Here is a 22,197-nt window from a genome sequence, read left to right as displayed (position 1 = left end):
GGTATTCCCTCCCTCCTCTCCTCATCCTCACTCCCTCCTCACTCCTCCCTCCCTCCTTCACTCCCTCCCTCCTTCACTCCCTCCTCCTCCTTCACTCCCTCTCCTCCCTCCTCCCTCCCTCCTTCACTCCCTCCCTCCCTCCCCTCTCCTTCCCTCCTCTCTCCTTCCCCCTCCTCTCTCCTCTCTCCTTCCCTCCCTCCCTCCCCTCCTCTCTCCTTCCCTCCCTCCCTCCCCTCCTCTCTCCTTCCCTCCCTCCCTCCCCTCCTCTCTCCTTCCCTCTCCCTCCCCTCCTCTCTCCTTCCCTCTCCCTCCCCTCCTCTCTCCTTCCCTCCCTCTCCCTCCCCTCCTCTCTCCTTCCCTCCCTCCCTCCCCTCCTCTCTCCTTCCCTCCCTCCCTCCCCTCCTCTCTCCTTCCCTCCCTCCCTCCCCTCCTCTCCCTCCCTCCCCTCCTCTCTCCCCTCCTCTCTCCCCTCCTCTCTCCCCTCCTCTCTCCCCTCCTCTCTCCCCTCCTCTCTCCCCTCCTCTCTCCCCTCCTCTCTCCCCTCCTCTCTCCCCTCCTCTCTCCCCTCCTCTCTCCCCTCCTCTCTCCCCTCCTCTCTCCTTCCCTCCCTCCCTCCCCTCCTCTCTCCTTCCCTCCCTCCCTCCCCTCCTCTCTCCTTCCCTCCCTCCCTCCCCTCCTCTCTCCTTCCCTCTCTCCTTCCCTCCCTCCCTCCCTCCCCTCCTCTCCCTCCCTCCCCTCCTCTCCCTCCCTCCCCTCCTCTCCCTCCCTCCCCTCCTCTCCCTCCCTCCCCTCCTCTCCCTCCCTCCCCTCCTCTCCCTCCCTCCCCTCCTCTCCCTCCCTCCCCTCCTCTCCCTCCCTCCCCTCCTCTCTCCCCTCCTCTCTCCTTCCCTCCCTCCCTCCCCTCCTCTCTCCTTCCCTCCCTCCCTCCCCTCCTCTCTCCTTCCTTCCCTCCCTCCCTCCCCTCCTCTCTCCTTCCCTCCCTCCCTCCCCTCCTCTCTCCTTCCCTCCCTCCCTCCCTCCCCTCCTCTCTCCTTCCCTCCCTCCCTCCCTCCCCTCCTCTCTCCTTCCCTCCCTCTCTTCCCCCCCCCCCCCAACCCCCACCCCTCGCTGTCAGAAACACACACACAGACAGACAGCGAGTGAGAGACACACACAGACAGAGAGATAGAGACACACACACAGACAGAGAGATAGAGACACTGACAAGAGACACACTGGCGGGTGGCCATCCCAGCACACTGTTGGAGGACTCCCGGTGCTGCAGTCGGTAAATAGAAAATGTTTTATTTATTGATTTAAAAAATTTTAAAAACATTTTTACAACATTTTTTTTGATTGATTTATTGATGTATTTATCATTTATTATTGATGATGGCTCTTTATTTGTAAAACTGAAGTGTTTAATGTTTGTAAACTTCCCTTTAAACCCCGCCCCCTCCGCCTGATTTGTAACCTACGCCTGATTTTCTAAGTTTAGACAAGGTTTTTCTGAGCGTACAAAAATCTGCACTTACTCCATTCTAAGTTAGTTTGGAGTATGTTTTCACTGTCTAAACTTTCAAAACGGGCGTAAGTGGCCGGACACACACCCTTTTGGGGAAAAAAAATTGTTCCAAACTGAAACTGTTCTAACTGACTAGAACTGGAGCAAACTAAATGCCGGGAATTGCAATTTCTAAGATACTCCATTCTAAACCAGTTACTCCAAAAAAACAGGAGCAACTCAGGCCAAAACTTGGCCCCTACGAACTGAATGTAAAGTGAATCCAGGCATGATTGACGGGGTGATTACCCAATCATCTCCATTCTGGTCAGGAGTATTGGTGTCACTGTGCAGTTTTGTGTTACTTGCCCTGTTCATTTCCTACAACTAGATTCATCGCTGTTTCCTTGTTGGACTAAAAACAGACGGATCTAGAAAACAATTCCAAGCACACTGAAAACCCCTACACTCCTTTACCACTTAGATTACTTTTACTCCAGTCTATTATTTGGTTAATTGAAGCCACCCATTAATATAGCTTCCTGCATTTTTCTCTAATTTGTCTATACATCTCTCTTTTTTTTCTCCTTTCCACCATTTGGTCTATAATATACTTTGAATAGAGTAAGTTCTCTTTTTGTTCTTGTCAAATAGATTCAACTTTTACCATTTTCCCAATGTCGTCCTTGTGTTCTGATGCTGTTTTAGAATCTTTGTTTTAACACAGCCACCTCACCTGTATCCCTCCTGAATATTTTGTAGTTGGGAATGTTTAGCCTAAGGCATGTATGTCTCTGTTAATAATATCAAATCATTCCCTTCATAGAAATTTGTGCCTTTAGTTCACCAGTTTTATTCAAAATAATTGGCTCATTTCTGTACATACATCTCAAACCTGCCTCTGATAGTCTGACTGTTTCAATCCCTTCCATTTCTGATCTGTTCTTTTTGATGTTGCAGATGTGACTCTGGACCATCATACCAATGGCAAAAACTAAAGCCCGTGAAATTCAAAGTTTAAAAAAAAATAATAATTTTAGGAGTTTTTCTTGTGCAGTGATACACCAAGGAATTGGGTAATGAAAGTAGTCTGTCTTCCTGTCTGCCATCTGATAAGTTTTGTATTAAATACATTGACTCTCTCTGTTTAAGCCAGAGAAGATGGAGGATTTGGGGCCTTGGCAGCTAATTGATGCATTGGAGAAACTGCTGTCACCTGTGGCATTGTATAAGCCAGTCCCTCAGGAGATGAGAATAACTGAGTACAACACTGAAATCACACTCTTCGTGTGATCTCCTTCCTGGAAGGACACTCTTTATTTAACTAACCAGTTGAAATTAAACCAGTGACCAGTATAAACTTGTTACTACACAGTCATGCTTGACTCCCACACTCTTGTGCTCAGTAGGTTGTGCTTCAGGCCAGAATTGGAATGTAGCTTCCCTGGTTTATAATTATGCTGGGACATTTGGCTAAATTTCTTAATAGAAATATGGGTAAATCTCCACAGTAGAAAAGAGTAGGATAAATCGAGTGGCAATTAAGTGATCTTTAGTTGTAGAACCCTGTAGGTTGCAGGAGGAAGGGAAGGCTCGTGTGTTGAACAGTTCTATAGTTTTGATCTCAAAAAATCAATTTGATTAGGAGATGGTGCAATATGCTTTGACTTAATACAGGGAGACGGATGAGCATTTTTCCATAGCCATGCAATTATAATCCGTTGATCTAGAAATTGATTACATAATGCAAAAATTGTACAGTTTTAAATGAAGCAAATAAGTAGTAATTCTGCAGTGACACTGATAATCATGGTGGCTTTTTAGTAATGGGACCAACCAATTGCAAATGCACAGCTCTGGTGCTAGGCTGTAGTTCATTTCTGCTTGATGTTGTATTCTTGATTCCGTTAGCATTCAAGCTACATGGCATAATAGATCAAGAAAGCAGAACCTTACTGAACTTTTCCCTAGAATGAATACTTTCTTGCGTAGATTGCTTAGCTGAGTGTCCTATTGCTTAAATGAGACGTTAAAAATTTGCAGAATTGCAAAAGCCAGAAGGTGTTTAGTTTAAAAGATTTGTTTTTGATACATAATTTGCCTGACCTGCACTGCAGATACTTGGGAACACTTGCTAACTATTCTCTCTAAACAAATGGCCACATTGTCATGTGATGTGATATGCCCAAGTGTTGCACTCATAATTCTGTAGCTATCTTTTTATTCTTGTGGATGAGTGTCCTTTTCATCCACCCCAAGGCTCGGCATTGAGTTTTTTTTAAGCACTTGCCCTTGAGAGGGGTGTAGAGGCGGGAAGTGAAGATGTTCTGGATGTCAGAAATTTTAGTTTTTAAGAAAGGTTAAGTAAATTGGGGTTCATTTCTTTGGAAAAGGGGACACATTTTGAGGTGAAGTTTAAGATTATGAATGGAATTGACAATTACCCTGTCACTGTTCATGTGATTCATCATCATAGGCAGTCCCTCGAAATCGAGGAAGACTTGCTTCCACTCTGAGTTCTCAGGTGACTGAACAGTCCAATACGGGAATTACAGTCTCTGTCGCAGGTGGGACAGACAGTCGTTGGAGTAAAGGGTGGGTGGGGAATCTGGTTTGCCGCACGCTCCTTCTGCTGCCTGCACTTGTTTTCTGCATGCTCTCGGTGTCGAGACTCGAGGTACTCAGCGCCCTCCCCGGATGCTCTTCCTCCACTTAGGGCGGTTTTTGGCCAGGGACCAAGGTGTTGGTGGGGATGTTGCACTTTATCAAGGAGGCTTTGAGGGTGTCCTTGATTAACTATTGTGAGACCTGATTAACTGGGACCTGATTAATTTATAATTATAGAGTAGCTGTGTACATGCTCACTAACAATGGTAAAGGTTGCAGCGTGGTTGAGTGCTGTTCCGAACAGATAACAGGAGCACGCTGCAAAACAGTGAACAGCAGGAGGAAGGGGCATGATGTGGTAATCACATCATGACCAAGGTGATTGCTATCTGCAATGGGCAGCTAGGTCATAACCAGCAGCCAGTCCGGAGTCGACAAACTGACCCCAGTAACAGCAGGGGGTCCAATCAGGCAATAGCCCGTGTAGAGACCCTGGGGACACCCCCTGTTCACGACTATAACTGAAGCTGTAACACGCGGTAGAGCCCGCTTTATTCTTAGTAACTGCAAGATGTAACTGAGACAATAAAGTTTGCCTGGATACTACCACCGGACTCGCGTCTCGTCAACTGCTGAGAATATAAGAGACCCGACATTCCTTGAAACGTTTCCTCTGCGCTTGCTTGCCGTGTAGGAGTTCCGAAAGTAGGACCACTTTCCGTACCTCGGGTGCCTATTATCAGCAAAAGCAGACATAGACGATGAGGTCTAACACCACTTCCAGTGCGCCGGCGCAGCCTTCGACCGCCTGAGGAAGAGAGTGTTCGAAGATCAGGCCCTCAAATCCGGCACCAAGCTTATGGTCTACAGGGCTGTAGTGCTACCCGCCCTCCTGTATGGCTCAGAGATGTGGACCGTATGCAGTAAACACTCAAATTGCTGGAGAAATACCACCAGCGATGCATCCGCAAGATCCTGCAAATCCCCTGGGAGGACAGACACACCAACTCAATCAGGTTCTCGATCAGGCCAGCATCAAAGCAGTTGGGCAGGCCACATTGTTCGCATGCCTGACAAGACTCGCAAAGCAAGCGCTCTACTCGGAACTCCAACACGGCAAGTAGTGATGCAGTTGGCAGGTGACAGTAATTTAAATATTTGGCAATTCAGAACAGGAAATGAGATGAAACTTTTCACCTAATAGAATAACAGGTTTGTGGAAGAAGTTTATCAGAGGAGGTCATTGGACAGTGTAAATGTGTTAGAGGCAATTAGCTGTATCTTTGGAAAGATAACTCATTTTGAGGGATTATGGTGAGAAGCCATGCAGGCTGGGTCAAGATCTTTTTTTTTAAATGAGCTTGTTGGGCTTAATGGGGCTTATCCTGTTCCTAATTTTTTTTTCTATTCACATGCTTCAATGCCCGTCTTGGATGACCAAATGTATAAGTTGGAAAGTGGGAGATGGTGGCAAGCAGTTTAGTGTACTTCCAGACTTTGGGTTTAATCTAGTACACAATGATAAAATGTAATCTTTGCCTCTTCTCCTCCCCTCCCCCTACACCATAATGGATTAGGACTGTTCCACTGAGCATATATCCACAGCACAAAACTACTCAGAAATTCACACTAAACCGGCACTTGCTGAAATTAGATGTTTTATGTGGGATTGGGGTTATGGACAACTTTTGGGCTGAATAGAGGGAGCTTTGAATCTGGCTTACTCTGTACTTTGATCTGTGATCTAACCCTACATCTGAGTTTTTGATATTGATGGGTACCCAAAGTGACACAACTTCCCTTTCTCATTGAGCATGTCCCAATTGAAGCTTTGATTTCAAATATTGGCTGCCTGTTGGCATAAGCAAGCCATCACAGCATATTTATGCATTTAAAAAATAAAAGGGTGCTGGTGTACAGTCAAGTATTGATAAGGCCTGGGTCATGGAGCTGAATAGTTTTTCTTCTCTTTACATATATTGAGCCCAATTTTGGCCATGTTGTTTTTTTGGCGCACTGACCCGTTGCGCACCGACTTTGTGCGCTATAAATTGTCCCGAAAAAAATGGGCACATCCTGGCCGTTCTGCAGAGCCTCCAGTGCCCTGGCGCGCACAGATATATCAGTGGGGGGCGGAGCTACAGGCCTGCGCCGAAATGAGTGCCGGCAGCATCGTGCATGCGTAGTGGTGTCAGCCCCGATGATTGCGCATGCGCAGTAGCACTGAAACTTGGCACTCGGCCATTTTTGAAGTGCATCGCTGTGTAGCCCCGTTTGAGTTTAAAAATACTGGCTGCTTGCTGCCGGAACCATACCCAATTCGATTTTTGAGCAGCCCTAGAAATAGACAGCCCGTGTTCCTGCTTGAAATAGGTGTGAGCCTTAATAAAATCTCTCCCCTCCCCCACTCCCGATGCCGCCAAGCCCAGCCTTTCCTCTCCCTCCTCTTTCCCCATCCCCCCCCCCCACCCCAAGCCTCCCAATGCCGTCGTCTGCTCTCAGGCAGCCCAGCCTTTCCCTCCCCCCCCCCCCCCCCCCCCCTGCTTGAGCCTCCTGATGCTGCGTCTGCTCTCTGGCAGCCCAGCCCCCCCCCCCTCCTTCCCCGGGCCTCCCGCTGTGTCTTTGCCGGCCACCCCTATCCCATGCTGAATGGCCTCCCATACAGCCCGGCCCACTGCCTTCCCCGGCCCAAGGTAGGATTTACTTCAAATATTTAATAATCAATTGTTTACCTCAGTTCTTTATTTTTATTTTGTTATTTGAAGTTTTATTTGTAATGTTTGATGCTTGGGTGCAGGTCCTTTCTTACTTACCTGTGCCAATTTCTTAACTGCCCACAATGTTTTTCAGAGCTGGCCGCATACGCTGACCTAAATCGATTTGGTGCAAGTGTTAGCTGGCCAAAATGGCATAAATGGCCAAAATTGGCACAAGTGTCTGTAAACACCCCCTTTTAGAAAAAAAAACAACTAAAAAAAATTGTACCTAACTAAGTTACTCTGGAACAAGTTTATTGGGGAAAATGTTTTTTTTTGACTTGTGCCAGAAAAACCAACTTACGCCAAAAATAATTGGAACAAGTCATGGCAAAATTGGGCCCAATAAGAGAGTGCATGCTGAAAAAACACTGCCAAATTCACATCCAATTGAAATGTGCTTTTCTCTTAAAGCTGCCTGCCAATATGTCTACACCTCGACTTCAACGTACAATGTCCCGAACAGGTGAAAGTTTATACAAGGCACTAGGATTGGAGAAAGGAGCTACGCCAGAGGAAATCAAAAAAGCATACAGGTATGAAACAGATTTTTAAATCATATTGTACCGTTTCATTTGAAACCATGTTTTTGTTAATGTTTTTGAGACTTTTCAGTCATTGTGCAAAATTGATGTCATAGAATAGTTGCGTTTTTTCGTTGAGAATTTTAAAATGGCACGATTGCTTTATGACTGCACTTAAGCACAGTATAGGTTTCCCATGAATACTGCCCGTGTGGAACTTCAATTTTTCTGTCCACTAGTAATCTGCACATAAATGGTATCCCTCTGAACACTTAAACTAGTGCCAGATAGGCTTTACAAGTACCCAGTGGGGCTTCTGAGCATCCTGTAAACCAGGTTTGACGCACAGAGCTAAGTTACCACTTCAGTGAATTACTGAAGTGAGGGAGTGCTGCATTGTTGGAGAGGTGATGTTTTTTCTTCCCCTCCCCCTGCACTTTTATCTCTCTCCCTCTGTTTTTAAAGTCTCTTCTCTTTCGTTATCTCACTCTTTCCTTCCCCCTCTTTTTCTCATCGGCTCGTGGACAGTAAGGGAATCACAGCATACCCTGATCCCCTGATCTGAAGTCCAAAACTGTGTGTTCCTGTGGTTATTGCTGATTTTTGTCAGAAGCCTTGGCTGGTATGTTGCCTCCCTGGTGCCAGGGTCAAGGATGTCATTGAGCGGCTGCAAGACATTCTGGGGGGAGAGGAAGAACAGCCAAAGGTAGTGGTCCATATCTGTACCAATGACACAGGTAGAAAGAGGGATGAGATCCTGTATGCAGAGTTTAGGGAGCTAGGAGAGAAATTGAAAAGCAGGACCTCAAAGATAATAATCAACCGATTCCTGCCGGTGCCAAGTGCTAGTGAGTACAGAAATAGGAGGATAGAGCAGATGAATGTGTGGCTGGAGAGATGGTGCAGGCGCGAGGGCTTTCGATTCCTGAGGCATTGGGACCGTTTCTGGGGGAAGGTGGGACCTGTACAAGCCGGACGGGTTGCACCTCAACAGAGCCGGGACCAGTATCCTTGCGGGGGAGGTCTTGCTCGTGCTGTTGGGGAGGGTTTAAGGTTTAAATTAGCTTGGCAGGGGGATGGGAACCGGAGAATAGATTCAATGGAGAGAGAAGCAAAGCTGGAATTGAGCAGCAGAGAAATAGAAGTAGAAAGTGAATTTGGAAGACAGGAAACCAGGGCTGGAAAATAGACAACAGGGGAGTTTGGCAATACTAAATGGAAAACTTTAATGCAAGGAGTGTAGGAAATAAGGCAGATGAGCTGAGAGCACAGATTGACACTTGGGAGTATGATATTATAGCTGTTCGTGAGACATGGCTGAAAGAAGGGCAGATATGACAGCTCAACATTCCTAGTTACAGGATTTTCAGACAGGATAGAGAAGGAGATAAAAAAGGATGGGGCGAGGTCGCAGTACAGGTTGAACCTCTCTTATCCGGCACTCTTGGGATCTGGCCTATGGCGGATAAAAGGATTTTCCGGACGACGAGAGGTCACGCTGACCCTAGCATTGTCAGCAGTAAGTTTTTAATGTAATGGTTCATTTCGGGCGGAGACACCAACTTTCGGAACAGCGGGATCAATGTGTACCTGGTGGGGAACTTCAGTGAAGTGTCGCCATGGGCTGCAGGTCAGCTGAGAAATATCGGCAGTGTTTACAACTTGAGTTTAATGTGCAATCACTAACACAAGGCTGCCACTTATGATTAAGGGAAAGTAATTGATGAAGCAGCTAAAGATATTTAGACTGAGAGCACTGCCCTAAGGAGCTCCTGCAACAATGTCCTGGGGCTGCGATGATTGGCATGAACAACCACATTCACCTTCCTTTTGTGTTGGGTATGGCTCCTCCCCCCAATCTGCAATGACTTCAGTTTTGATGACCAGGATAGTCACTCTCACCTCACCTGGAATGCAACTCATGTCCATGTTTGGTCCAAGATTGTAATGAGGTCTGGAGCCGAGTGGTCCTGAAGAACCTAAACAAAGTATTGATGAGTAGGTTATTAGTGAGTAAATGCATGTGTTTTTTTTCTCCCTTCACCTTGCTCTGCTTGGTAGCATTATTGATGACTCCTTCCATTACTTTGCTGAAGGTTGGGAATAGGCTGATATGGCAGCAATTGGTTTTGTTGGATTTGTTCAGCTTCTAGTGGAAAGGATGTACTGTGAAACTTTTTCACATTGTCAAGTGGAACAGCTTGATTAGGGGTGCAGATATTTCTAGAGCTAAGGTTATTAGCAGTACAGCCAAAATGTTGCTGAAGCACATAGCCTTTGCTGTGTCCAGTGCACTCAACTTATGTGCTCAAATCGTGAAATGTGACTGGAAATTACAGTTAGGCATTCAAATATCTTAGTGTTACCATTGGCTCACCTTTCTCTGCTTCTTTTGGGAATAGAAGCTTCCATCTGCACTAGTTTTCTGGCAAAGTGAGCTTTGTTCACTTCTGTCTACAGATGTTCAGGTACCAGTGGGTGGCCCAGAGCATCGATCATGCAGCTTGACCTGACTGCCGTCCCTCTGTTAATTCTCCTACTCCAAGCACTGCTGATGGGAATTCCCATTAGTGTCAGTATTGGGGACATGTTTAAAAGAAAATATAAGAATAAGCACACACAAGGTCAAGAAAAATAGTTAAAGTAACTGTAATTCAACATTACTGAGTTATTTCCATGATCTTTCATCTATTTACATCCCCATGCAATGCGGGATGCCCATTTCAAGGGTTAGAAACACAGTTCTGCTGATAAATGCCAGGAAATAGCATGCAGGGCATCTCGGCCTCCAAAACTCCCATCTGTTTTAGGCAGCAATATCCAATTCTGGTGTGCATTGCTCATGAGAATTTGTTTTGTGAGGTAAAGTGGATTGAAAACCTGCATTCAGTAATTCTGCCTACTTCTCCAATCCGGTTTGAATTAAAATTTGTAGCCATGTAAGTTATTTCACCATATACTAAGAATCAGTAACGTTGCAGTTGAGCTGCTGAAATTATTAAGCAGAATGAAAAAGATTAGTAAAAGATTTAAATTTTTTTGTGACCAGTCGAATTACAATAGTTTCTGATTGTCAAAATGACTCCCATTTTCTGCAGTAATTTTCCTGTATTATAAACATTTCAGTTTTTCTTCTAACCTGATGCAATATTTAATTTGGATATTGCTTCACCTATTGTAAGAATCCTATTTTTCTGTAAACCAAGTACAATAAGCTATATAGTTCTGCTGAGTTGTTGCTTTTGGGTTAAATTTAGTTTCTTGACATTATTTTTATCTATCTAATCGTAACCAGAGAATCACCTGCAACGGCTTCTCTTCCACCCCCGCGTCGTTACCTCTGGTTCCCCAAAGGATCTATCCGTGGTCCCCTCCGAGTTCTCATCTACATGTTGCCCCTTGGTGACATTATCTGAATGCACAGCGTCAGTTTCCATATGTACGCTGATGACACACAGCTCTCCCTCACTACCACAACTCTCGACCCGCTTGACAGCTTCTAAATTGTTAGACTACTTGTCTGACATCCAGTTCTGGATGAGCAGAAATTTTCTCCAATTGAATAATGGGAAGACTGAAGTCATTGTTTTCGGCCCTCACCAAAAACTCCATTCCCGAGCCACTGACTCCATCCCTCTCCTCAACTTCTGCCTGAGGCTGAACTGCACTGTTCGCAACCTCGAATATTTGACCCTGAAATTAGCTTTCAACCACATATCGGCAGAATAACCACCCATTTCCACCTCTCTAACATTGCCCATCTCCTCCCTTGCCTCAGCTCATCTGTTGCTGAAGCCTTCATCCATGCCTTTGTTACCTCTAGACTTGACTATTCCAATGCACTCCTGGCTGGCCTCCCACATTCTACCCTACGTAAACTAGAGGTGATCCAAAACTCGGCTGCCCATGTCCTAACTTGCACCAAGTCTTGCTCACCCATCATGACATTGGCTCCTGGTTAAGCAATGCCTCGATTTCAAAATTCTTATCCTTGTTTTCAAATCCCTCCATGGCCTCGCCCCTCCCTATCTCTTTAATCTCAAGCCCCACAACCCGCTGAGATGTCTGTGCTCTAATTCTGCCCTTTTGAGCATCCCTGATTATAATCGCTCAACCATTGGTGGCTGTGCCTTCTGTTGCCTATGCCCTAAGCTCTGGAAATCCCTGCCTAAACCTCTCTACCCCCCTCCTCCTCCAAGACGCTCCTTAAAACCTACCTCTGACCAAGCTTTTGGTCACCTCCCCTAATTTCTCCTTATGCGGTTCGGTGTCCAATTTTTTATCTCATAATACTCCTGTGAAGCGCCTTGGGACGTTTCACTACGTTAAAGACACTATATAAATACAAGTTGTGGTTGTTGTTATACCCCCCTCAAAATATATCTGAATGATTTAAATGCTGGTGATTTACCAAAATAGCAAGAGTTAAAGACGGTAGTGATGTGAACAGATTTATGATCCTGGTATGTAAAATGTCACTTTATGATGATGGAAGCTGTACCCGAGGTGCTGTTCCAGGTAGTCATGTTACATGGGTTGAGGAAGGTGGTTTAATTTCCAGTTTTGTTTTGATTTTGCCCTAACTAAAGAACAATTTGCCTCCAGCATTTGTGACCTGTTTATAGTATTGAAGTTTTAATCATTTGATTTCCAACTAGAAAACTCGCTCTCAAGTATCACCCTGACAAAAATCCAGACAATCCTGATGCATCAGACAAGTTTAAGGAAATAAACAATGCAAATGCTATTCTGAACGATGACAATAAGAAACGCATCTATGATGAGTATGGCTCAATGGGACTGTATGTGGCTGAACAGTTTGGAGAGGAGAGCGTCAAATACTACTTTTTGATGAACAGATGTTGGTTTAAGGTGGGTTTAATTATTTTTAATCTATTATGTTGGTTGAATTGTAATCTGTATTTAAAATTTTTGAAATTCTTTACAAATCTTTTATTAACCTAAAATGGTTCAATATTAAGCTGTCTTTATTTCTACTGTTCAAGGTATTCAAATGTCAGTCGCCAATTTTTGTTTGATTTTGCTGCACCAAAATGAAAAAAAGCTTAAAGCAAATGTATGCATCAAACTGGCTATACTGTTGCTCCCATACCACGATCAGACTTTTGAGTACGTCACTCGAATTGTATTCGTAGTACTTCTGACCTGTTTTCCTGTACACTAGTATGGAAAACTTTGGAAACTAATTTGTTTCCATACTTTGTATTTTTGTGCAATGTAAATGTAAAATTAAAACTACATCAGATATATAAAAAATCTTGCATATACAGGTGCAATGTCCCGAATCCGGAACTCCGAAAACCGGAATTGTCCAAAAACCGAACGTTTTGACATAGTTGAAGTTATCTGGAATTGTCCGAAAACTGGACATTTCTGAGGCAAAACCCAAAATCCGGCATGGATTCAAGTCGAGGATTCTGGATTTCAGACCAGAAAATCAAGTCTGCAATCTGGAATCCTCGACCAAATCCGTGCTGGATTTCGAGCCTCGCCGCTCAAAACCCGGCACAGATTCGGTCGAGGATTCCTGATTTCAGACTATTGATTTTCTTGTCTGAAATCCGGAAAAACCCCAAAACTGGAACGGACTTAGTCCCGAGGATTTAGGAATTTGTACCTGTAGCTGTATTTCCTGTTGACCGAGCACTACTTCCTGTGTCCTGTTTTATTTTTAAGTGAGCATTTATAATGGAAAACCCCTGTATCACCCTCTTGTCATATGGTGGTCAGATGGCTTCTCCTCTGCACTCCAGCCACGCAATTTTTTAGCTTTTTTAAAATTTTCTTCCAGTATTTTAAACCTGATTTGGGAGGTACCCACTCTATTTTCAGGTGCAATCCACCAGCTTGTTGACACTTTATTCCAGGCCATGGAGTAACACCTTCCTGTTTCCCAACTGCCCATTGTGATCTGGCCTCAAACCCAATCCTGCTTAATGGAAGGTGATATGGCCATCCCCCGCCCCTTTTCCTATTCTCATAGTACTCATTGGCCTTGAACCTCTTGACCCCTCCTTATCTTTTGATACCTCCAATGTCTATCTCCTGCATAGATGATGCCATGGGAAACTTGAAACATTCAAGGAGGTTTAGTATTTTAATAGTCAATTTTTTTCCAATTTAATTTATTTTTAATAGGACCTCGTGCCCTGCTGCACTGAGCCCTATGGCTGGTTCTGTGCCCTCCCCGTGGCTGGCTCTAAGCCCCCCCCCTGCCAGTTCCCGCTGCCAGTCTTGTTTCTGTTCTTCCTTGGGTGCACACTGCCCCCTCTTTACCCTCCCTGTCTTCTTCACCTGATGTCTTGGTCTTTGCTGTTTCTGGAAACTGGTGGTAGATGAGAGGGCAGGATGAGGGTTTTGGGGAAAATGGGAGGGAAGAGGGAGACATCGGGAGAGGTCAGAAGAGGAAGCAACAAGGTGGGGAAAGAGGAAGGATGGATTGAAGAAGCAGGTCTCTGCTAAGATGAAGGCTGATGACCTCCATTAGCCTTTACTCTCGTCTTCCAAAAGAGTGACAGATACCAGCCTTTCCCAATCTACTCCTTGCAAATATGCACACAATCATGGAATATAATAGTGAAAATACCACTAACACTTTCATAATGCACTTCATAAAAATGCAGTGTGACTTATTCAATCACCATAAATTAGTGCTTCTGATAATATGTTGTATATTTCACGGGATGATAGTGTATCCGGGAGTGCCTCAGAGAAATGCCACAGAAGATCTGCAAGTCTTTTATAAATATTTCTGACTTCTTAGTCTGTTGACTTTTTTTTGGCCCCCACTGTTCCTCTTGTATACTGTTTACCTCAGCAGTGTCAGCTGCAGCAAAATGCCCACTGAAACTCAGACAGTGTGAGTAGTTCCTGTGTTCAATGGAAATCCAATATTTTAGGTAGTGTTGGGAATACTTAATCCTGTTTTTAGAACTGAGAATGCTTTTCGAGAAAGGAGTGCAGGTTTGGAAGCCAGAATGAATTTTCTGTATACTTCAATGCTGTATTGATGTTTCATAATCAGCCTTCAGGAGCTGTGATTTGAAATTGTAAATAGACATTTTTTTGGTTTCTCTCTTCTCCTTCCCCCCCCCCCCCCCCCAAAAAAAAGTCAAGAAAATGCCTATCTCCCATGAGGCACTGTCGAGGCACTTGCAGTTAGTCAAATTTGACCATTTGGTGCCAGAATGTTTGAGCAACTGCCCAGTACATCTTGAATACAGACTTGACCTTCTGGTAGGGCCCATGTTTCACAGACTTCCTTATATTTTGTCCACAATAAAACCCAAAAAAGGTTGAGGAGAAAAAAAATACACAATAGATTAAGTGCCAAGTAAAGGTTTTGGTGGGGGTCAGGGGCCACAGAGAATAGACGGGGAATTGGGATTTAAAGATGGGGCTGCCGTGGTTAACAAAAATGGCCTTGTTTTCCTTTTGCATTACATTAAACTGGCATCCTTAATCCATAGTATAATAAACTATCCTTAATAAAGATATACTTCCAAATCCCTTCACTGGAACATGCTGGTTACTAAATTACACATTTTAAAAGTCTCATTGAGAAAGGTTCGGGACAAGTTTTTTTTGCGTGTTTTTATACAGTCTGTTGTCATTTATGTTGTATCAGATTGCATGAAGCTAAAATATTTGAATACTTTAATTGTGACCCTGCAAAACCACACTACAGAATTTTGTGCTCGGCATGCATTTTTCTGGTGCCTGATGTGGTGGTTTTAGAAATGTTGGCCACAACTGACAGAGTACAAGATGGCAGCTCTTCCTTTTTTTAACAATTCAACACACTGATTATCTTTAATGCAAATCATTTCATTTTGAGCTTCCATATTTTTAAAATATTGGAAAATTGTGGGCCCAATTTTGGCCATGACTTGCTCCAATTTTTTTGGAGTAAGTTGGTTTTTGTGGCCTAAGTTTAAAAAAAAACATCATTTTCCCCAATAAACTTGCTCCAAAGTAACTCAGTTAGGTACGATTTTTTTTTTAAGTTGAGTTTTTTTTTCCAAAAGGGGGTGTTCCCAGCCACTTATGCCAGTTTTGGCCATTTATGCCACTTTGGCCAGCTAAAACTTACTCCAAATCGACTTAGGTCAGCGTATGTGGCCAGCTCTGAAAAACATTGCGGGCAGTTAAGAATTCGGCGCAGGTGAGTACATTTAAAGCACCAAGACTTACGAAGCACTAAACAAAGCACAAAAATAAGCATTCAATAACAAATAAAAAATACAAGGAAGCTGCGAGGACCTGCATCAAAACTTACAAAGCACTAAACAAAGGCCAAAAAGTAATAAGCAATTAGTTAACAAATAAAAAATACAAGGAAGCTGAGGACCTGCACCAAGACTTACAAAGCACTAAACAAACCACAAAAAGTAATAAGCAATCAATAACACATTAAAAAAATAGAAGTCCTACCTTTATGCCAGAATCAAGATTTTTTAAAAAAAGTACCCGCCCCCCATCAAAACACTCTTCTTCCCCCCCCCACCCCCCCAAAAAAAAAAACTCTCCTCACTAAACAAAGCACAACCATCAATAAATAAAAAAATAAAACTCAAGTCCTATCTCGGCCCAGGAAGTCGGTCGGCTGGCCGGTGCGAGAGGCCACTCGGCTGGGGATAGGGGGCGGCGAATATCGGGGCATCACTTTGGCCGGGGATAGGGGCTGCGAGCATCGGGTCATGCTCACAGCCCGCAGGACATGCTGGGAGAGCGGGGAGCATGCGCGCAGCTGCCGGCAGTGTTTTCTGCACTGGGCTGTTGCTCCGTTCCCCACTGCACTATGTACCCCACGCTGGGACACCGGAGACTCGGCAGAGCGAGCAGGATGAGGCCACTTTTTTTCGGCGCCGTTTCCAGCGCGCAAAGTCGGCTCATTTAAGGTAAGTGTGGCAAAAAAAGGGGCTGGAGAAAATTGGGCCCGAACAAACTAGAATGCTTCAATTGGGATTCAACTGTAAACTCCATAATTTTAAATCCAATGTGGCAGAGCTTTCCGTGCTTTTTATCTGCAATTCCTGACATTTGATTGAATGAGGTAGATAATGTTTGATCTGGGATAGTCTCCTTGATCCCAGCAGGCTCTAGATTTTAAATAAAACAGTCAAGTGACGAATGTTAAAAGTAGTTCAGTTGCTCTATTTGCTTTTTATTGTCGTAGCACATAGAAAACTCTCTACATTTTTAACCATAATCATCTTTTCATTATGTGGCAGACTCTTGTCGTATGCTGTGGCATTGTCACTGGCTGCTGCTGTTGCTGTTGCTGCTTCTTCTGTTGTGGAAAATGCAAACCATCGGGAGAAATGGAAGATTATGATATTATAAATCCTGAAGACCTAGAGGCACAGATTAGGGCAGAGCAAGGTGGTGGTGGTGGTGGTAAGTCTATACAAATGGACATTATTTCAGTTACCGGTGAAGATATTTTGTAAGCTGTTCAGTTTGTTTTTTGATTGTGATGATTTACCATGCAAACTGTTTACTTCAAATTAACCATTGGAATTGAATCGAATTTTTTTTCCAGAGGGTTTAGTTGGTAATGTTCTTTAAAGTTAACCAACCACTTTTCTTTCTTCAGCATCAATGAACTATAAACAATAGCACATGTAATGATCAGATCCAATAATCAGTTTTTGTAAGTATAAATTTGTATGGTTCAAACACTGAAAATATTCATGCGCAAATGAATGGGTAGGCATTGAGAAACAATGTCCAGATTTTTCTAGATTCTGCATCATTTTTTTAATTCATTTTCTGATTTAGATAGCTAATGTTTGACTTTTACTATATGGAGGTTCCCAGAATTTGTGTAGCATAAGTCATGAGTGTAACCTCTGAATACAAGAATAAATTCTGCTTTCTGCTGTTAACTATGAAAGGGTTTGATTCTAAAGTACAATGTTGCTCCCAAATGGAAGCTTTGTATTGTTGACCTGTAGATTTTCAACTGCATGTTAAAAGTAGAAATGGATTATTTGACATTGCTGATATTGAGATAGAATGTTCTCTATGTTCAGTTGCCCTAATTCTTCTGACAATGTTTCATGACTGTATTTCTTGAAAAAATATGGTAAAATTGGTTTCCATTAAATTATACACTTAATATTTGTTTTCATTAAATGTGCAATCCTGCTAATATTTGGGCAGGTGACATGTAATCCTCCTATACTTTGTCATTTTAGTTTCAGTAACTTTTTTGGAATAATGTAAGCTAGGAAGGAAAACTGATGCAAAGTCTTCGCTGCTAATCACTGTTACATGAGTCCCAGATTTGATGGGAGAGACGAATAATGGCAGAAAACGAGAGCAAGAAATAAATTGCTCTTTAGTTCTTCATAGAACCCTGTGGTAGAAAGTTTTGTCAAACAATTGAAGATGACTAATCATGGGCTGGTTGTATAATTCCTTCTTAAACACCTTACAGAAGAAACATTTTGTCACTCCCATTGGTTGAATAAGGTTTCTTGAGTTTTAGGTGTTCATTGTTGGAATTATATTTTTGGACACCGGTGGATATTCCTCTTGGTGTAACCCACTTGGGTTTCATTTGGCACCCAGTGTAAGCATCATACGGGACTTAGTTAGAAGAGGGGATAATTATATTCCATCTCCTCTGGTCGTCCAAAATTGTCCTTGTGTCAGAATCCCTAAATTTCACTTCAGAAAATCTCCATTGTTATAGTTGGCTGAGACAATTTGAGCAACAAATGTTGCACTCTTGCCACATATATTGCGCAATACCTTTTTGATGTTGTTTGTTTTCAGTATATTTATCAAATAGTAATGGCACTGCTGATTTGTGCCAAACTATTTCTAAATTTCAATTAAATCTCGCTGTTTTTTTTTCTGATTTCCAAGTATGTGGTCAAGGAACAAACTTGTGCTATGGAGACCAAAAAGAAAACTTAAAGTACAGTTTTGATTTTCATTTAAGAACTACAGAGATTAATACTTAACCTTGAGCATAGCCACTGAGTCAGAATAGGTCTTGCTGTACCAGTTGAGAAGATATGTAACTTATGCCATGTATAGCAAGAAACTAATGTGGGAGATAGAATCTAATTATTTCCTCTTCTGACTTGTCCCCAATCTAATGCTTCCACTGGGTGTCAAAATTAGATGTGTTCAATTTATTAACCCTTGCATGAGCACAGAAGTTCACAAATATAAATTGCTTCATTGGGTTTAATTCCCATGATGCAAAACTGAAATCAAAAATTAGCACAGTAAGATGGTTTAAAATGTGTTATTTAGAATTATATATAGACTACAAAGCAACATTTTGTTCTTAGGTGTATGGTTTTGATTGCACTCTTGGATCAGTTGGGCATAATGTGACTCAAACTTAGTGTTGTCACAAGATCATAGGTTTTATCTTTTAGATTTGTTGATACTTGATCATTTTGGGGTCTCATTGATCTGTTCCTCTGTTTAAATTGTTAAATGTGTGTATTGTATCCAATTGCATTATAAGGAAAGAGCAGTATGTTATGTACATTTTACTGGATCAAATTGCCCAAAAGTATTGCCTCTGTTGTTGAATATCTCAATCTTGAATTAAAGGTCATTTGAATGAAGATTTGGCTCTTTGATTACTAAGAACAAATTGCTAAAGCAATCTGAGGATTGGAATTGTGTATTATGTACTTAATTAAAGTAGCCAGTATTGTATAGCTTACTCGATTAACTAGCAATTTGCTTTCAAAAAAAATGATGGGCTTTTCAATGTTATCTTTCTGAACTTGAGATGGTGAACTTTATTCTAAATTGCTTCTTGAGTCAGTGCCAACAAGTGCATTCCCATGGGCACAGCTCCATCTTGCATGCTGACCTGAGGCAAGTAAAGGCCTTGTGTAATATAACCGCTCTTTGCCACATGACTGTTTAAAAAGCTTGTGTGGCGCCACTATTCTTATTTTCCAACCTGTAAAAAAAAAAAAAACAGTTATCATTGAGGAAGTAGAAAGGAAATATTTCACTTGATGCTGCTTCCTTATCACTTTTGTTGACAAATCACTTGTGGTTGACAAAATTAGAATGGTCTCCAGCATGTTGAGATGAGTAAATACGACTGTACTCCCTTACACTTCACTCCTCTGTATGGGGGTGCTTGAAACCAGCATGATAAATTGCACAATTCCCAATCACTACGATTGTGCAGTTCCATTTTATTGTAATGAAAAGGTCTGTTCGCCCAGGTTTTTTTTACTTTAGTGAGCTTAACTACACTTGCTCTAATGTGTACCATTTACTAAATGTTGCCAAGTTCAAACAGTTATTTTGTGTCATGGTTAACCAAGTCAAATTCAGTTTAAAAAAAAATAAAAAAATTTTGACTTGTACAAAATACACATAACTTTCCTTGGATATTGCAATTCTAACTAATCAAGAGACATGTATTTCAATGTACTAACTTTCTTCATATGAGGGATTATAGTCATTTGAATTCAGCAGCAATTAATGTACTTAACGAACTTTACAAGGCCTTTCAGTTCATCGGGCTATTAAATCTCTTGAGGAAATGTTCTGCAGGGATGCTCCTTGATTCTCAAAGGCAATAGAGCAAAATTGCAGACTGTGCATCTCAAGTATCCGCTTGGGTTTGTGGCACCACTTGCACCTTCTGAGTCGGAGATTTGTTCTGAAGTTCCAGGATTTGAGCACATTTTAATGTAGAACTACATTGTTGGGGGTGCTGTCTTTTTGATGAGATGTAATACCCAAAACTCCTTTACCTGTTCAGTGGATGCAAGGTAATAGATTTCATGGTACTATTCGAAGAACCGGTCCTGACCAACATTTAACTTCCAACCAACACCATCATAAACTGATTAACCAGTCATTTATCTTATTTGTCGGATCTTGCTGTGTGCAAATTTGCTACCATGTTTGCCCACAAAATAACAGTGACTGTACTTCAAAAGTAATTAATCGCCTGTGAAGAGCTTTGGATGTCCTGAAACGCGGTAGATAAATGAAAGTTCTTCTCTTCTCTCTCCTCCTCTTGTCGTATCTCATGATTCAACCTCGGCCTGCAAGCTCTTCATTCTCCCTCTTTCTCTCTTCCTCTCCTGACCTCAGCAGCAGGAGGACCATTATGTCCCATGAACTACTCAATCTCATTTTATACCTCTATTGACCTCAAATCCTGTTCCTACTCAGACAGTTATCCAGCTCCTTTTTTGAAAGGGTAAATGGACAAAGCATCAAATGATTTTGTTGGGAGTCTGTTCCATATACTCTGGAGGGGAGGGCTGGTTTGAGGGGGAAAGAACAGGTTACAATTGTTAACTCGTGCTCTCTCGTTCTGTACTTGCCCAAATCAAATACTCCTCATCTTCCACCCTATGTCCCAAATTCTTTAATCACTGTTGCTCTTGTCTAAGCACTCTACTGTGCATCAGTGCCTTTTGAATAAAAGGGGTAATTCCAAGGTTGGGCACTCCATGTGGAACATCACTCGAAGAGTGTGCTGACCAGGAAACACCGCCTCACAATGCCTAATTTTTCTGTTCCCTCATTTAAATGGATGGAAAATCAGACAATGCATGTCTGCAATTTCCCGGCAAGTGCTCCGGGAGCACACGTATGCAGATTCACCTCTACAGTGTGCAAAATTGCTCACAATTTTAAATGTGCCATCCATGATGTGAGTATAAGGTTAGAATAACTTTCTGTAATAGTCAAAAGCTCTTGAGATCAAACCTAGTGCTTGATTAATAGTTTATATTAACTAGGCACTTTGCATGGATAATGACACCCAGATTCTTTTAAGTGGCTGGGCTCAATGTGAGATTTGTTGGTGCTTGGGAATAAAACATTTAGTGTCATTATTCAGCCCTGCCAGTTGAGGATTAGCAGTGCTTAATGCACAATGAAGCTTCCTTATATGTTGGCTCAACACTGTGCCTCAACCCTGATCTGAGACGATCACTTCCTACTTCACTAGTGTGACTTTTTTAAAAGTATGGCCCTTGAGTGAGATTGCTCAAACTCACTAAACTTCATTTCGATCCAGCAAAGAATTCATCCTATCAATCCGGCCAGAGATAAAAGATCAGTGTAACCTACTACAGTTAGATTAAAAGGCTGTATGTTCCATCCATATAGCGTCAAGACAATTACATCTCTTGTTCTCCATTTCCTATTTTAAAATTGGACTTTCATTGTTTTCTATTTCTGCTTGCAGAATGCCAAAAAGTACATGCATCTAAAGCCACTTGTTTAATTAGATAATGTAATACAAATCACGCATGATGCTGGCATAATGTAATCCATTCCCTTTATACAAGTCCTGAATTTATCGTACCCAACCGTCTCAATTCACAGCTGCAGATCAAACCTGATCAAATTAAAACCAACCCTTGGTAGCAATGTTTTAATCTTATTCTCACCTCTCATTTAAAATCCTTGTTCTCTGCCGTCATCCCAAGTAGCATAAAGATTTTCTCACTGAGGTATCTTCACTTCTTTTCATCCCGCAACCTTCTACACTGAGCAACTTCTCATCTTCGTTGATTTCAGCTTCTATCTCAATTCTTCATGCGCTCTCTTTGCTGAGATCACTGCCCTCCTTTCCTCCCTTAATCTCTCCCTCCATGTAAACTCCCCAATCAATATTCATGGCCACCATCTTGACCTTGCCATTTCGTGTGTCTTCGCTACTCCCATCATGTTAATTCACAGATAAGGCCATCTCTGATCACTTCCTTGTATTGCTCTCTACCCACATCCCCCTTCCCCTCCCAACCCTACTTCCTTCTGTGCCCACCCCTGGAAAAAAAAA

General features: G+C 42.6%; 1 protein-coding gene across 4 annotated transcripts in view; it reads left to right on the top strand.

The window, feature by feature from the left end:
* The window catches only part of dnajc5ga (DnaJ (Hsp40) homolog, subfamily C, member 5 gamma a), a 76,855-nt gene that overhangs the window by 18,100 nt on the left and 36,558 nt on the right, over nt 1–22,197 (top strand). For 2 of the 4 annotated variants that reach the window (XM_070885155.1, XM_070885154.1), the window contains exons 1-4: nt 6,682–6,783; nt 7,261–7,382; nt 12,029–12,242; nt 16,625–16,790. In XM_070885155.1, coding sequence (XP_070741256.1) covers nt 6,733–6,783; nt 7,261–7,382; nt 12,029–12,242; nt 16,625–16,790 — 553 coding nt within the window. In that variant the 5' untranslated portion in view covers nt 6,682–6,732. Of the gene's footprint in view, nt 1–6,337; nt 6,464–6,681; nt 6,784–7,260; nt 7,383–12,028; nt 12,243–16,624; nt 16,791–22,197 lie in introns of those variants that run through there. The other 2 variants (XM_070885157.1, XM_070885156.1) reach the window with 2 other exon arrangements.

Source organism: Pristiophorus japonicus, chromosome 7 (assembly GCF_044704955.1).
Source record: "Pristiophorus japonicus isolate sPriJap1 chromosome 7, sPriJap1.hap1, whole genome shotgun sequence".
In the NCBI taxonomy this organism is placed as follows: domain Eukaryota; kingdom Metazoa; phylum Chordata; class Chondrichthyes; family Pristiophoridae; genus Pristiophorus; species Pristiophorus japonicus.
Note: the sequence above shows the minus strand (reverse complement) of the source record. Positions and strands in the feature narration are given on the sequence as shown.